The sequence below is a fragment of the Bos taurus genome, chromosome 10, assembly GCF_002263795.3.
Source record: "Bos taurus isolate L1 Dominette 01449 registration number 42190680 breed Hereford chromosome 10, ARS-UCD2.0, whole genome shotgun sequence".
Taxonomy (NCBI): Eukaryota; Metazoa; Chordata; class Mammalia; order Artiodactyla; family Bovidae; genus Bos; species Bos taurus.
This window is the reverse complement of record NC_037337.1, coordinates 49,735,178-49,749,385: the sequence shown is the minus strand read 5'-3', so window position 1 is coordinate 49,749,385 and position 14,208 is coordinate 49,735,178. Positions and strand designations below refer to the sequence as shown.

Genomic DNA, 14,208 nt, shown 5'->3' with positions numbered 1-14,208 from the left:
AGTTAAAAAAGGGTTACCTGAAGATAAGCACTGATAACTGCGATACTACAAAGTGACTAATGGGCTGGAGAAACTAGAAAAGGGGTGATTCACATCCCAGGCACTATACAAAATGGTGTGCTTTTTAAAACTTACAATTTGCTTATTTCTGAAATCTTTCATTTACTATTTCAGACCACAGTTGACTAGTTGAAGATAACTGAAACCACAGAGTGAAACTGCAATTAAGGGGTGACTATTGTAGTTTTGATGAAGTAAATCATATAGATGTAAATGACGGTAGTTTTATTTGTTAAACTTTACATTAAAAAAAAAACTTAAATGTTTAAGTCAAGAATGTCTATTCTCTGTTAGTACTTTAAAAAGGATTTCAATAGTGAGTTTTTGCTCGGTCCCCTCCTAACACAGACATGGCTGACAATTGTTTTCAAATAGTTTACATGAAGACTGTTGGTGGGTTTCATGGCAACAGGTCTTTGGAGGAACACTGTAACTGTGGTTGTTGACTGAAAACTACAACAATAAACTTCTGGCAGTGTGTATGAAGAGGCAGGAAGAGGCTAGAGCACCACCAATCTTTAGCTACTTCCTTTTGGGGTTAAGTAGAGAGAGGGTGGTCATGTATGATGTGAGAGTTGGACTGTGATGAAAGCTGAGTGCCAAAGAATTGATGCTTTTGAACTGTGGTGTTGGAGAAGACTCTTGAGAGTCCCTTGGACTGCAAGGAGATCCCACCAGTCCATCCTAAAGGAGATCAGTCCTGGGTGTTCATTGGAAGGACTGATGTTGAGGCTGAAACTCCAATACTTTGGCTACCTCATGTGAAGAGTTGACTCATTGGAAAAGACTCTGATGCTGGGAGGGATTAGGGGCAGGAGGAGAAGGGGACGACAGAGGATGAGATGGCTGGATGGCATCACCGACTCGATGCACATGAGTTTGGGTGAACTCCAGAAGTTGGTGATGGACAGGGAGGCCTGGCGTGCTGCGATTCATGGGGTCGCAAAGAGTCAGACACGACTGAGCGACTGAACTGAACTGAAGAGAGAGTGAATCGATGATCTTATTAATACTCTCATAAAACATGAAGACAAAATATTGATTAACCAAAATACAGAAAAGGTTTTCAAGTGAGTGACCTATTTTTGGATCAACCAAGAAAAGCACACTTATAAACACTTAATTACATACCAGAAATTATGCTAAGTACTACAAGAATATAAAGTTTCATCAGACTCTGACTTTAAACCAGTTATTGTCTACTGGGAAGATAGTGAAGTGAAAGTTGCTCAGTCGTGTCTGACTCTTTGTGACCCCATGGACTATACAGTCCATGGTATTCTCCAGGTCAGAATACTGGAGTGGGTAGCTTTTCTCTTCTCCAGGGGATCTTCCCAACCCAGGGATCGAACCCAGGTGTCCCGCATTGCAGGTGGATTCTTTACCAGCTGAACCACAAGAGAAGCCCAATGGGAAGATAGGACATGCTTTAAAAAAACAATTAAGTAGAAAGCAACAAACCGTAAAAGTGGTTAAAAAAAGGCAATGCATTGAGATATCAAAGGAAGGAAATCACATGAAGGAAGGGCAGCTTGAGAAGTCTGGCATGCAGTGAAATATAAGGGATGAATTGAGAAGTATAGGAGTAAGGATTCCAATGGAATGGAACAACATCAGTAATGATTATCAAGTAATCCTTTGTGTGAAGTATGTTAACTGTATATGAACCCAGCCAACACAAATTAAGATCCTGCCTAACTATTCCCCTAACAAAAAACAAAACAAAGTAAATAAACTCTTTCATCAAGATAATATGTGAGATTTAAAAAATGTCATAAATTTAAGAAAATTTCAAAAAATATATTTTAAAACCAATTATATAGTACTTTTAAAAGAAGCTTGTTAGAAAACACATGTATATTTTTTCATTACACTCCTATTTTTTTTATTTTTTAACTTTACAATATTGTATCGGTTTTGCCATATATCAACATGAATCTGCCACAGGTATACACGTGTTCCCCATCCTGAACCCTCCTCCCTCCCTGTACCATCCCTCTGGGTCCTAAATATCTTAAAAATAAAATGATTACACTGACATTCATATGTAACTAATAAAGAAGTAGGAGAGAAATCAAAACATATGATAATCACTACTCACACTCTGCTATTTAACTCTGCAGTAGAAATGTTTTAATAGAAAGAAATACTAATACAATCAGAAAACTGAAAATTAAAAGTACAGAATTTACAGATGAATTGAACTGTGTATATTTACAAAGGAATTAAAAAGGAGAACAAAGCCTCTTGTTTAACTTACCAACATAAAATGAGGAGTTGGAATGCAATAAACTTTCAGTCCATAAGCGACAGAGTTCACTTTCAGTCAGAGCTTCAACTCCATAACAAGCTTGATACTCCACTTTTGGTAGTACATAAACTGGAAATTGCTGCAATTCAAGGTTATACTCTTATAAGGCTTTATTAATTTACTATTAACAGTAAATACATTTGCCTATATAACTTTGCCACTTTTCAAAATGCTTTCAGGTAATCTTATTTCATCCTTTCAAATACAGTTGGATGCAGGCAGAAATATGGACAGAACCCTTAGTAGACATGGGCAGTGGTGGATAAAAAAGAGATCGTGAACCAAGAGCCTCCCCTACTGCTGCTAAGTCGCTTCAGTCGTGTCCGACTCTTAGCGACCCCATGGACTGCAGCCCACCAGGCTCCTTCGCCCCTGGGATTTTCCAGGCAAGAGTACTGGAGTGGGCTGCCATCACCTTCTCCATCCTCCCCTACCCCCAACCACAATCAACATAGCTCTCCATACATAAGCATATTTTCTTTCTGTCACTGAACATGACTGATAGGATACTTGGAATAAAGCCTGGGTTACATAATTGCCCAAAGGTTCAAAACTAGAAGCTGGGAAGCCATGACTGTAATACATACTAATCATTCTCAAGAGGGTTAAAAAAAAGTATGATTTTTTTTGCCCGTTTAAACCATTAGTCACATCATCTCAGGCTTAAATACTCTGAGCAGCTTGTTTTCATTCTACGAATGTGTGAGCACTAGTACTTACATTAATACACATGGATGTTGCTCTCTTCATTAATACAAAAGACTTTATTCCAGACACTACGTACTTGACAAATTAGCCATTTAGCGTTTATTGGTCAGGACTGTACAGATTAAGCAAAATGACTATACCTACGACTAGTCTAAATGAGATGTAAGGAAATCCATGCCTGTAAAATAATATAATGCTAGTCATGTTCACTGTGCTCATATTAACTCATTTCTGTCAAAGAAAATTCTAATCTTAATAGCAGTCTCTTCATTTCTAGCTGCAGAGGGAAAAACACATGATTTAAGGAACTTAAAGTTATATACCCAGTTAGTACTTGTGAGATTGGGCTTCCCTGGGGCTTCCCAGGTGGCTCAGTGGTAATAATCTGCCTGTCAACACAGGAGATGCAGGTACTGCAGGTTTGATTCCTGGGTCAGGAAGATTCCCTGGAGGAGGAAATGGCAACCCACTCCAATATTTTTGCTTGGGAAATCCTATGGATAGAAGAGCCTGGTGGGCTACAGTCCATGGGGTTGCAGAGAATCAGACATGACTTAGTGACTGAACAACTTCTGAAATTATACTAAGCTGTCATTCACTTTTGTACTTGAAACTACTTCATAAATGTTTCAGAATGACTGATTTTTATAAACTGGCGAATTTAGTGGGCCTAAAAAAAGATCTTCACGATCCAGATAATCACGATGGTGTGATCACTGACCTAGAGCCAGACATCCTGGAATGTGAAGTCAAGTCGGCCTTAGAAAGCATCACTACGAACAAAGTTAGTGGAGGTGATAGAATTCCAGTTGAGCTATTCCAAATCCTGAAAGATGATGCTGTGAAAGTGCTGCACTCAATATGCCAGCAAATTTGGAAAACTCAGCAGTGGCCACAGGACTGGAAAAGGTCAGTTTTCATTCCAATCCCAAAGAAAGGCAATGCCAAAGAAGCTCAAACTACTGCACAATTGCATTCATCCCACACGCTAGTAAAGTAATGCTCAAAATTCTCCAAGCCAGGCTTCAGCAGTATGTGAACCGTGAACTTCCTGATGTTCAAGCTGGTTTTAGAAAAGGCAGAGGAACCAGAGATCAAATTGCCGACATCCGCTGGATCGTGGAAAAAGCAAGAGAGTTCCAGAAAAACATCTATTTCTGCTTTATTGACTATGCCAAAGCCTTTGACTGTGTGGATCACAATAAACTCTGGAAAATTCTGAAAGAGATGGGAATACCAGACCACCTGACCTGCCTCTTGAGAAATTTGTATGCAGGTCAGGAAGCAACAGTTAGAACTGTACATGGAACAACAGACTGGTTCCAAATAGGAAAAGGAGTATGTCAAGGCTGTATATTGTCACCCTGTTTATTTAACTTTTATGCAGAGTACATCATGAGAAATGCTGGACTGGAAGAAACACAAGCTGGAATCAAGATTGCCAGGAGAAATATCAATAACCTCAGATATGCAGATGACACCACCCTTATGGAAGAAAGTGAAGAGGAACTCAAAAGCCTCTTGATGAAAGTGAAAGTGGAGAGTGAAAAAGTTGGCTTAAAGCTCAACATTCAGAAAACGAAGATCATGGCATCCGGTCCCATCACTTCATGGGAAATAGATGGGGAAACAGTGGAAACAGTGTCAGACTTTATTTTTCTGGGCTCCAAAATCACTGCAGATGGTGACTGCAGCCATGAAATTAAAAGACGCTTACTCCTTGGAAGGAAAGTTATGACCAACCTAGACAGCATATTCAAAAGCAGAGACATTACTTTGCCAACAAAGGTTCGTCTAGTCAAGGCTATGGTTTTTCCTGTGGTCATGTATGGATGTGAGAGCTGGACTGTGAAGAAGGCTGAGCGTCGAAGAATTGATGCTTTTGAACTATGGTGTTGGAGAAGACTCTTGAGAGTCCCTTGGACTGCAAGGAGATCCAACCAGTCCATTCTGAAGGAGATCAGCCCTGGGTTTTCTTTGGAAGGAATGATGCTAAAGCTGAGACTCCAGTACTTTGGCCACCTCATGTGAAGAGTTGACTCATTGGAAAAGACTCTGATGCTGGGAGGGATTGGGGGCAAGAGGAGAAGGGGACGACAGAGGATGAGATGGCTGGATGGCATTACTGACTCGATGGACGTGAGTCTGAGTGAACTCCGGGAGTTGGTGATGGACAGGGAGGCCTGGCGTGCTGCGATTCATGGGGTTGCAAAGAGTCGGATGCGACTGAGCGACTGATCTGATCTGATCTGAACATAATGGTGGTGTAAAGAATAATTCAAATCCAGTAAAACTTCTGTGAACAATAACTTTGGTTCATTATTACCTTTGAATATTGTAAAATTCAACAGCAGTGCTTCTTAAATTTCAATGTGCATGTGAATAACTATTTTAAAATAAATGTGGAATCTGAGGTGAAAATGAAGTCTCTACATGTGTAAAAAGCTGTTGTTCCTGGGGCCAAAGTCTGAGTAGTAAGTTCCCTACAGTGTCTCTGTAATTTAAAAAAAAAATTATGATTAGGATAATATTATTGCTGTGTGCTAAGTCGCTTCAGTTGTGACTGACTTTTTGTGGCCCTATAGATCCTAGCCTGCCACGCTCCTGTGTCCACGGGATTCTCCAGGCAAGAATATTGGAGTAGACTGCCTTGCTAAAATCACTTAATTGTATAATAATTCTTCAGTAATTGGTAATCTGCATTTAAGGTTGCTTATAGTTGCAAATAAAACCCAGAGATAAAGAAATGAAGGCTCAAAGGGTTAAGATACGTGCTCAAGGACACATAACCAGTTCACAGCAGAGTTGGAAAACGAATAATTGAGAAAGAAGATCCTCTTTTGGATCATGAATAGGTAACAGAATTAATTCAAGATTTCTTTTCAAATTAAAAAACATTACTCTTTCTGAAGAAAGTACTCTGGGGGATTTTCTTTGATAATACTGTCATATCTATAAAACTAAGTCTTGAATCTGGTATTAATTTATGTATTCTACTGCCATCTCCAGGAAGCCAAGGGAAGGAAAAGTCTGAATATTTTATGTCAGTACTCCAAAATTAAAGTGAAATTTTAAGTACAAAGTTCTACAATTATATAAATTAAACTTACTGTTTTCTTTATCCCTTAATTGTTCACTTCTAAGTGAAAGCTTCTCTTGGTTTTCTACCTTCCAATTTATCACATAAACCTTCCAAACTTTTACATACATTCCAAAATATTTCATGGCTAGTATCCTGTCACTAGGATAGTGACATAGGTAGTATCCCAATAGGTACATTTCTGTTGTTTCCTAAGATTCAAGCACCTTCAGGATACTTTTCTCTGGACCGACAATGCCAATATAAACTTCAAGATAACTAGATCTGAGTTTTTTAATCCCTTCAGAATATCACTCTTAGGAAATCTGGTTAACCAAGACAGACAATAATATAATAATAAATCATTCAGAGGTATTTGGTCTGGATTTCACAACTACATGTAGAACTCAGTAAGTTCTAGCTTCATCTTGTGTTCCAAATTAGCCTCTTTTTCATCAATTGAGAGTGGCTGCTGTTCTAGGTTCCCCTCTGTTGTACAAGATTAAGCAGAATCTTGATGAGAAAAAATAAATGATACTGGAAACTAAAATCTCAACTACAGTAACAGAGAATTGAAGAAACAAAGGGGAAACAAAAAAGAAGAAATAAGGTTCTTGAATAGCAGAAGTTGAAGAGACTTCTGAGTGTTTTAAAACTTGGTCTAAACCAGTTGGTTTTTAAGAAGGAAATGTTAATGAGGATGCATTTTTACCTAACTGGAGTTCAAATACTACCACTTCAAAATTTTAACTAGTGCCTCAATTTCCCTTTCTTAACACCCTCCTCTGTCCTCATGTCTCAATTTTTTCTCACTTATTCAATATTTGTTTATTGAATTTCTATGGAACAAAACATTTGAGAAAAACAGATGACTAGGATATGATTCCGAAGGGAACACATTCTACTAAGGAATTTATAATATGTGTACTAAACTATTACATATAATGATATATAAAATAAGTATTTGCTGAAAATTTTAAAATTATACTCAGGGTTTGACATAATGAGAAACAGAAGGCTTCTATTTAGCTATTCTTTGGTGGTTTTGATATATTTTGATGAAGAGTGAATACTCTCCTATAAGGTTTTACAAATTTCACTTTGGTCAAGTGAATGACAATGTCCTTAACAGGTTATCTCACTGAACAATTAAATCAGGGTCTAAAATATTCCTAAGCTATCCTTACTTAAGAGATCTTGCCCATCAATAATTTCTAAGTGTTATAAGCTGGTAGGTCAGTGCAGAGTGGTACGGGCTCACAGAAATGATGTTAGCCTCCAAATAATCAGATAGCAGGTAAGAACGAATGAAATAAAATCTTGAAAATACAATCCAAAGCACTGACGCTGGATGTATTCAACATGTGCATGCTATGGCTATTAACTTCATCACAGTTAAGTACAGATGAGACAGGAAAAAAATTACTAAATAAAATCTTTTAATACAGAGGATACTTGTATTTATAGAAAAGGAGACTAAAATCAGACCTATAGCATTTTGTCATTCCCTATGTTCTCTTTTAAAAAACTCTCCACCATACATTTAATTCAAAACCAGCTGGTTTCTAAAATTTCAAGTCTGAACCAGTGATGAGTACCAATTATGAGAACTTCTCTTTTCTTCTTCTTCTTTTTTAAAATTCAGTTACACCTTAATATGATAAAAGTAGTAGTCAGGGACTTGATCCACAAGGGTCAATGCTGGAACATCACAGTTCCTTAGCCCCAAACACACTGACATTCTACAGTGATCACTCAGCATTCTTAATGGGTGGCAGGTTAAATAGCAAGAAACAGATTATCAAAAAAGGAAGGAACTGGGACTTCCAATGTAGGAGGTGTGGGTTCAATCCCTAGTTGGGGAACTAACATCCCACATGCCTCATAGGATGGCCAAAAACATTAAAAAAAAATACAATAAAAAGAAAAGGAGGAAGAGAGGGAAAAAAAGAAGGAAGAAAGGAAAGCAGGAGGAGGAAAGAAGAGGGGAAGGTAAGAAGGAAGGAAGAAGAAAGGAAAACGAAGGAAGAAAAAGTGAACTATGATAAAATAGAAAAAGTCTTATTAAGAAACAAAGGAGAGACTTCATTATTTCTTACATAATCATTTATACCATAAAAACTCCTCTTTACCTAAATTCATTGGTTACATACACAAAAATCGAACTAACCTGAAAGAGAACTTAAAATATCAAATATAACAAACTGCCAAAAGAATCAACTACTCAAAGTGTAGCAAAAACTTTAAGAAAAATATTTATACCAAATCCCCAAAGAAACAATAGGGGAAAAAGAAAAGACATTTAGTCTTCTATCAAGCCTGGGAAGACATCCTCAAATGTTCATGAAAGCCCACCTTTCAAAATGTAAACTTCTAAAATAACTCAAAAAGACTCTTAAAGAAAGAAAGAAAGGGGCCAATAAAGGAAAATCCAAAATCACAGAGAAAGCTGGAACATATGAGCCAGTCTAGGTCAAGTCTATAATGGTGCTGTTTTTCACAAAGTTTATATATAGTCCACACAAGTTATCAGCATTCATGATTATTACATTCAACTAAACTTTATTAAAAGTGCTTTTAGTATTTTACTAAAAAAATCTCAACCTGAAAAAACTACTCTAAGAAAGATCAATAACTTAAAATCAAACTTCATCACAATGGCATGTTCAATATTTGCTGCCCACCTACTTATGCTACGATATCCCAACTCCCCAGGTAACAACTTACTCTTCTGATTTTCTTCCGTTTTTTAGAACGTGGTCTGGTCTCTATCCTCTGGACGCTGCATCGCACAAGTAACAACAGGTCTTGCAGGCTAAACAGCTTATAAACAAAATTTCCTTCCTGAGGAGCTACATATTCTGATGTATCTTCAACATAGTCCTGAAGTTCATATGGCAATCCTTTAAAAATAATTATATTCATCATTTTTATTTTAAACTACATTAGCCCTTTATCCATCATAATCCAAGATAAAACAATTGAACTACCAGCTTTCTATTTCCTCTGACCATTACACTATTAGCATTTCTGTTTACTGCAACTGTAACTCCAGCAAGAGCTGAAATCAAAGCTTTAAGGTTCTCTTCCTTTTATTCTACTACCCTCACAAATATATCAGTGAGACAATGTCTGAAGTAAAAAAGTTTTAAAAAGTAAAAGTTTTAAAAACTAGTGTTATTCATAATAGAGACAGACCTGAGGTGCAGCCATATATCTATTTTACAAAATGAAAAAGTACAAAACTGCATTATAACATCAAGAATAAGTAAAATTTAGATTAATACACATTTATCGTGATTTTTGACACACTTCCCCTTCATCATTCGGCAAACCACATTATCTATAGCTTATTGGCCATTGTAAATGTTGAATAAACACAGGTTACAAAAAGCCATACAACTGTGGGTGGGTTTTTGGAGTGAAGGTTTTTACACAGTCAATGATAGTTCATTTTCCAATCAAAATGAACCATCAGTGACTATGTAAAGATCATAAACTTTATTACAAAGAGCAGGGAGGGGAATGAGGGGGAAAAAACCTAAGGACAAGGAACAGGCAAAACAGTTACTATAAAATTCTTTGTAAATATTTACTTACGTCCTTTTGGCTTCTGAAAGGCAGAAGGCCAGATAGACTTCGGCCAGCTACAGGCATCTGACGGAGCAGAAGGCTGCTCAGAAATAGGAGGCTGTTTAGAGTTTTCCGAATTCATTAAGGGCAATTCAGGTATTTTTCTGGAAATTGGTTTTAAGAGTTCATCCTGCATTTTTAAAATTTCTCCAACTGGATCAAACTTTTTATATACTCGTTTGATAGGTTTTTTTAAAACACATGACTCTTCAGGACAAGTACTATTGGTCTGGTTTCCTGTAGAAGTCTGTCCTGAGGAAGAATTTAGGCTAGCTGGTTTAGAACTTAAATTAGAACCCACTTCAGCTGTCTTTCCATGACTATTACTTTGACACTCCATATCAATGATTAAACAGTCTTCATCTGTATCACTACTGTCAAGAACTACATCTTCAGTGTTCGCTGCTTCTGATGTAACAGTCTTTTCCTTTGAATTAGTGTCTGTGTTCTCTAGAACATTTACTCTTTCATCAACACTCTCCATTTCAGTGGCCATATCATTTTTACTAGAGGTTTCAATTTCCATAGAACTTTCTAATTGTAAGGGATCAGATGTTTTCAAGTCACTATCTTGCACCAAAGGCTTGTCAGAATTTGATACCTTTTCACCACATGGTATAAATCTCTGATCATCTTTATTTTTGGACTCTTCAGGGCCACTGTCTATCATACCAGTCACCAGCTGTTTCTCCTTCTGCAACTGTTCCATCAGAATCTGAGATAAGCTTCTAGAATGAGCAGAAATGTCTGGTGAAGTTGGTGCCTCAGATGTGTCTGCTATGCTGGGGGCTGTGAGTGTATCTGTCATGGGGGCTACTGTGGAGGTACTTGCTGGACTTGGTGACTTTGATGGTTTGGTGGTGGTTGCTCCAAAAGTTTCAAGTTCTGTGACATCATCATCAAACTCCAGATCCAAATTTTCTAGGGTCTCAATTTTTCGGCACTCGTTAACTTCATAAGATATCTTAAGAAAATATATTGGCAAACTATTAGCAACAATTCTAGGCCACCCCTCACCTATCAGTGACCCATCACAGACATAGTTCATACTCTTTAAAAGGAGAAAGAAAAGTCGAATGGTTTTGAAAGGTTCTTGCTTTGACAGAGTATTAGCAACTATTACCCTTATCCTCCCAATGAAATGTTGACAAAACACAGAAAAAATTTCCAAGTTGCTATACCATAGGAAACGGGAAATACTTGTGAACTACTACATCTCAAGAGGTATTCCCACTAATCAAAAACAGGTAGGACCTCAAAGAAGAAATGTGAGGCCAAACAGGAAGGCAGTGGATTTCCCTTCACACACACTTTATATGCTCTCGCAGAGACTTAGGTGACCAGGAAGAAAGCCTCTTGCCACTCTAAGGAAACTGCAACTGTGGAAGAGTCACCAGCCTCTAACATCAATCAGTACCTTTTTTCACACATCCACTCAGGGAAAACAACTCTCAGCAGTATGAGGAAAAATGGATAGGAAATGGTTTTACTGTATCTTGGGACATGAAGCCATTGAAGGTTATAGTTTTTACGTACTGTTTTAGTTGTGGAAGAACTCCAGACAGTTTTAATTTATTCAGGAATAAACTGTCTTGTCAAGTAGCAAAATTTCTCCTTAGTCTGGCAGAGTATTTTGGATAAACACCATGAAATTGTCTTACAGCTTAGGATTTGAGAGAAAAATACTCTGATAGCCTCAGGCAGTGAGTAAGATCTATCTGTGTAAATCACCTCTCTGAAACTCAATTTCCTCATCAGTAAAATAATGATAATAGGGTCATCATCTTAGGTTTGTTCTAAGCATTAAAAGTGCAATTATATATAGAAAATTTCTTGGTATAGTCAATCATAGTAGTTTCTCATTAAACAATACCACATTTAGTAAAAAAAAATAAAATAAAGCTATACACTGTTTACGTGAGGCATTCTTACACAAACAGGTTTAAAGAGAAACAATGGGACATGACATCAAGAAATAAAGGATTAACAATATTAAGTGTTAGAGAAAAGTCAATGCAAAAAGCATTGGATAGAAAAAGGAATCCTATGTTGAACAAAAGATCAAGTCCAGGAAATTCCTGGACAGTCCAGGGGTTAGGACTCTGTACTACCATTGTCAAGGGCATGGGTTCAATCCCTGGTCAGGGAACTAACATTCCACAAGCCACAAGCCACATGGCTTGACTGAATTAAAAAAAAAAAAAAAAACCTAAAAGGAAAAAGATGAAATCCATGATGAATAGATTATGATTTGTGACATGCCAAATAACATTAAAATTGTCAAAACTGAAAAATAAAAGAAAAATTTGAAAGAAACAACTGTACTTGGTCAATGATACACTATTTCTAAGTAAAGAAAGAGATGTAGAAAGTATGAATATTTAATAACTGAAACAAAGATACATGAATGACTGAAAACATACACATAGACTACAAAGATATACCTTTTCCCGCCCAAGGATCGAAGGGGTATTTCCAAAGACGGACTACAAATTAATACACAAAGAAAATATCAATAAAGTACAAAGCAGAATCTACTAAGGTCTGACTGTTTAGAAGGAAATAAAATTAGAAATCATTAAGCAAAAAGTCAACAAACAATAATAAATGCAAGCACTTGGAAATTTAAAACTGCCCAAACTGTTGGATAAAAGAAGAAATTAGAGAGATAATTACTGATTATTTAAAAAGCAACAAAAATGAGAACAATTATTAAAAATCAGAAATATCATTCATAGCCTTTTCAAGAAATAGGTAAAGGATAACATATTCAAAATAATGAAATTTCATAAATATAAAACCAAAATTAATGAACTGAAAAACAATGCTCTCATTCCTGACAGAACAAATTTGGGTAAAATTAAAAATGGTATTTATCTATAAATATGTGCTTATAAAAGAATTCTGTTAAACATATTAATTATATCAATAAAATTAACACTTCCTTAATGTCATGAAATACCTAATCGGTGTTAAAATTTTCTAGTCTGATACATTTCTTTTTACAACTGTTTATTGGAATAAGGATCCCACCAAGATCCTGACTCTACATTTGGTCGATGTCTCTCAATTTTCTTTGTCAACAACTCTCCCTTCAGTTCAATTCAGTTCAGTCGCTCAGTCACACCTCTCCCTTACTCTCTGCCAATTCCGATATCCACCAGATATTTGTAGAAGAAACTAGATCAGTTATCCTGTGGAATTTTCCACATTCTGGATTTTGCATCCCCATGATATCATTGAACACATGCTTCCCCTACAATTCCTATTAAATGATCTAGTAGCTTAATCAGATTCAGGCACATTTTAAAAAAATCTTCATATGTTGTATGTGGTAAAGTATACCTCCCACTTCAATCAGGAGGCTAATGATGTTTGGTTATCTTTCTTCTTGTGATACTACAATTGTTCTGTTGCTTCATCAAGTGTCAACAACCTATTCTATCAAAATTCCTTACTGACCTTTTAATGATTTTAGCAGTCATTGATGATGATCATTGCCTAGATTAACTATTTCATTAGGAGTTGCAAGGTCTTCTCTGGTGGCTCAGAAGGTAAAGAATATGCCTGCAATACAGGAGACCAGGGTTCAATCCCTGGGTCAGGAAGATCCCCTGGAGAAGGGAATGACTACCCACTCCAGTATTCTTTCCTAGAGAATGCCACAGACAGAATTCTGGTGGGCTACGGCCCATGGGATTGCAAAGAGTCGAACTCGACTGAGTGACTAATGTTTTCACAATCACCTAGAAGCTGCAAAATGGTAACAGTAAAATTCTAGCATTACCGTGAAATACAGTTTGTACTGGAAAAGACAGATATTTGAAATTTTAAAAGTTTTCAGAATAATGATACACTAGCATCCTCTGAAGGTGACTAACACTCTTTTAAAAAGATATTATTTTAAATTCATGGATTTTAACATATTTCATATGTTTCCAGCTACTGCAGAGTTGTTTTTTGTGACAGTCAAGCTAACACATCTCGGGTCAACGGGAAAACCTTCAAGCATCTTTTTTACACAATTGCAGTTTTATTATAAGATTTTTGCTTCTTTGATTGGCATTTGTACCTCCTATGCTACAATTCTTGGTATCTAATACAAACATAAGTACTTGTGTGTTTTATCATACTATCTAATACGTTCAAAGTAAGAACAGCAATATCATTACTAACAATGTGATTGTTAAATGAAATTTAAGATTTTTTGGCAATTCTTTCTGAACATGATATAAATTTTTGGTCACTAAATTATCTGAATGACCATTTTCACTTAATATATATTGGATATCACATTATAGTTGCATACCTAGAGCTTTCTGATTCTTTTTATAGGCATACTTTGGAGATATTGTATATTTCAGTTCTAAACCTCCCCAATAAAGCAAATATCACCAAAAAAGTGACTCACACAATT

General features: G+C 36.5%; 1 protein-coding gene across 6 annotated transcripts in view; it reads right to left on the bottom strand.

The window, feature by feature from the left end:
- ICE2 (interactor of little elongation complex ELL subunit 2) overlaps window positions 1-14,208 on the bottom strand; it is a 64,600-nt gene that overhangs the window by 22,959 nt on the left and 27,433 nt on the right. For 5 of the 6 annotated variants that reach the window (XM_005211719.5, XM_010809279.4, XM_059890617.1 and 2 more), the window contains 4 exons: window positions 12,236-12,277; window positions 9,759-10,755; window positions 8,886-9,061; window positions 2,321-2,450 (listed from right to left, as the gene is read on the bottom strand). In XM_005211719.5, the coding sequence (XP_005211776.1) occupies window positions 2,321-2,450; window positions 8,886-9,061; window positions 9,759-10,755; window positions 12,236-12,277 (1,345 nt within the window). 6 annotated transcript variants of the gene reach the window in all.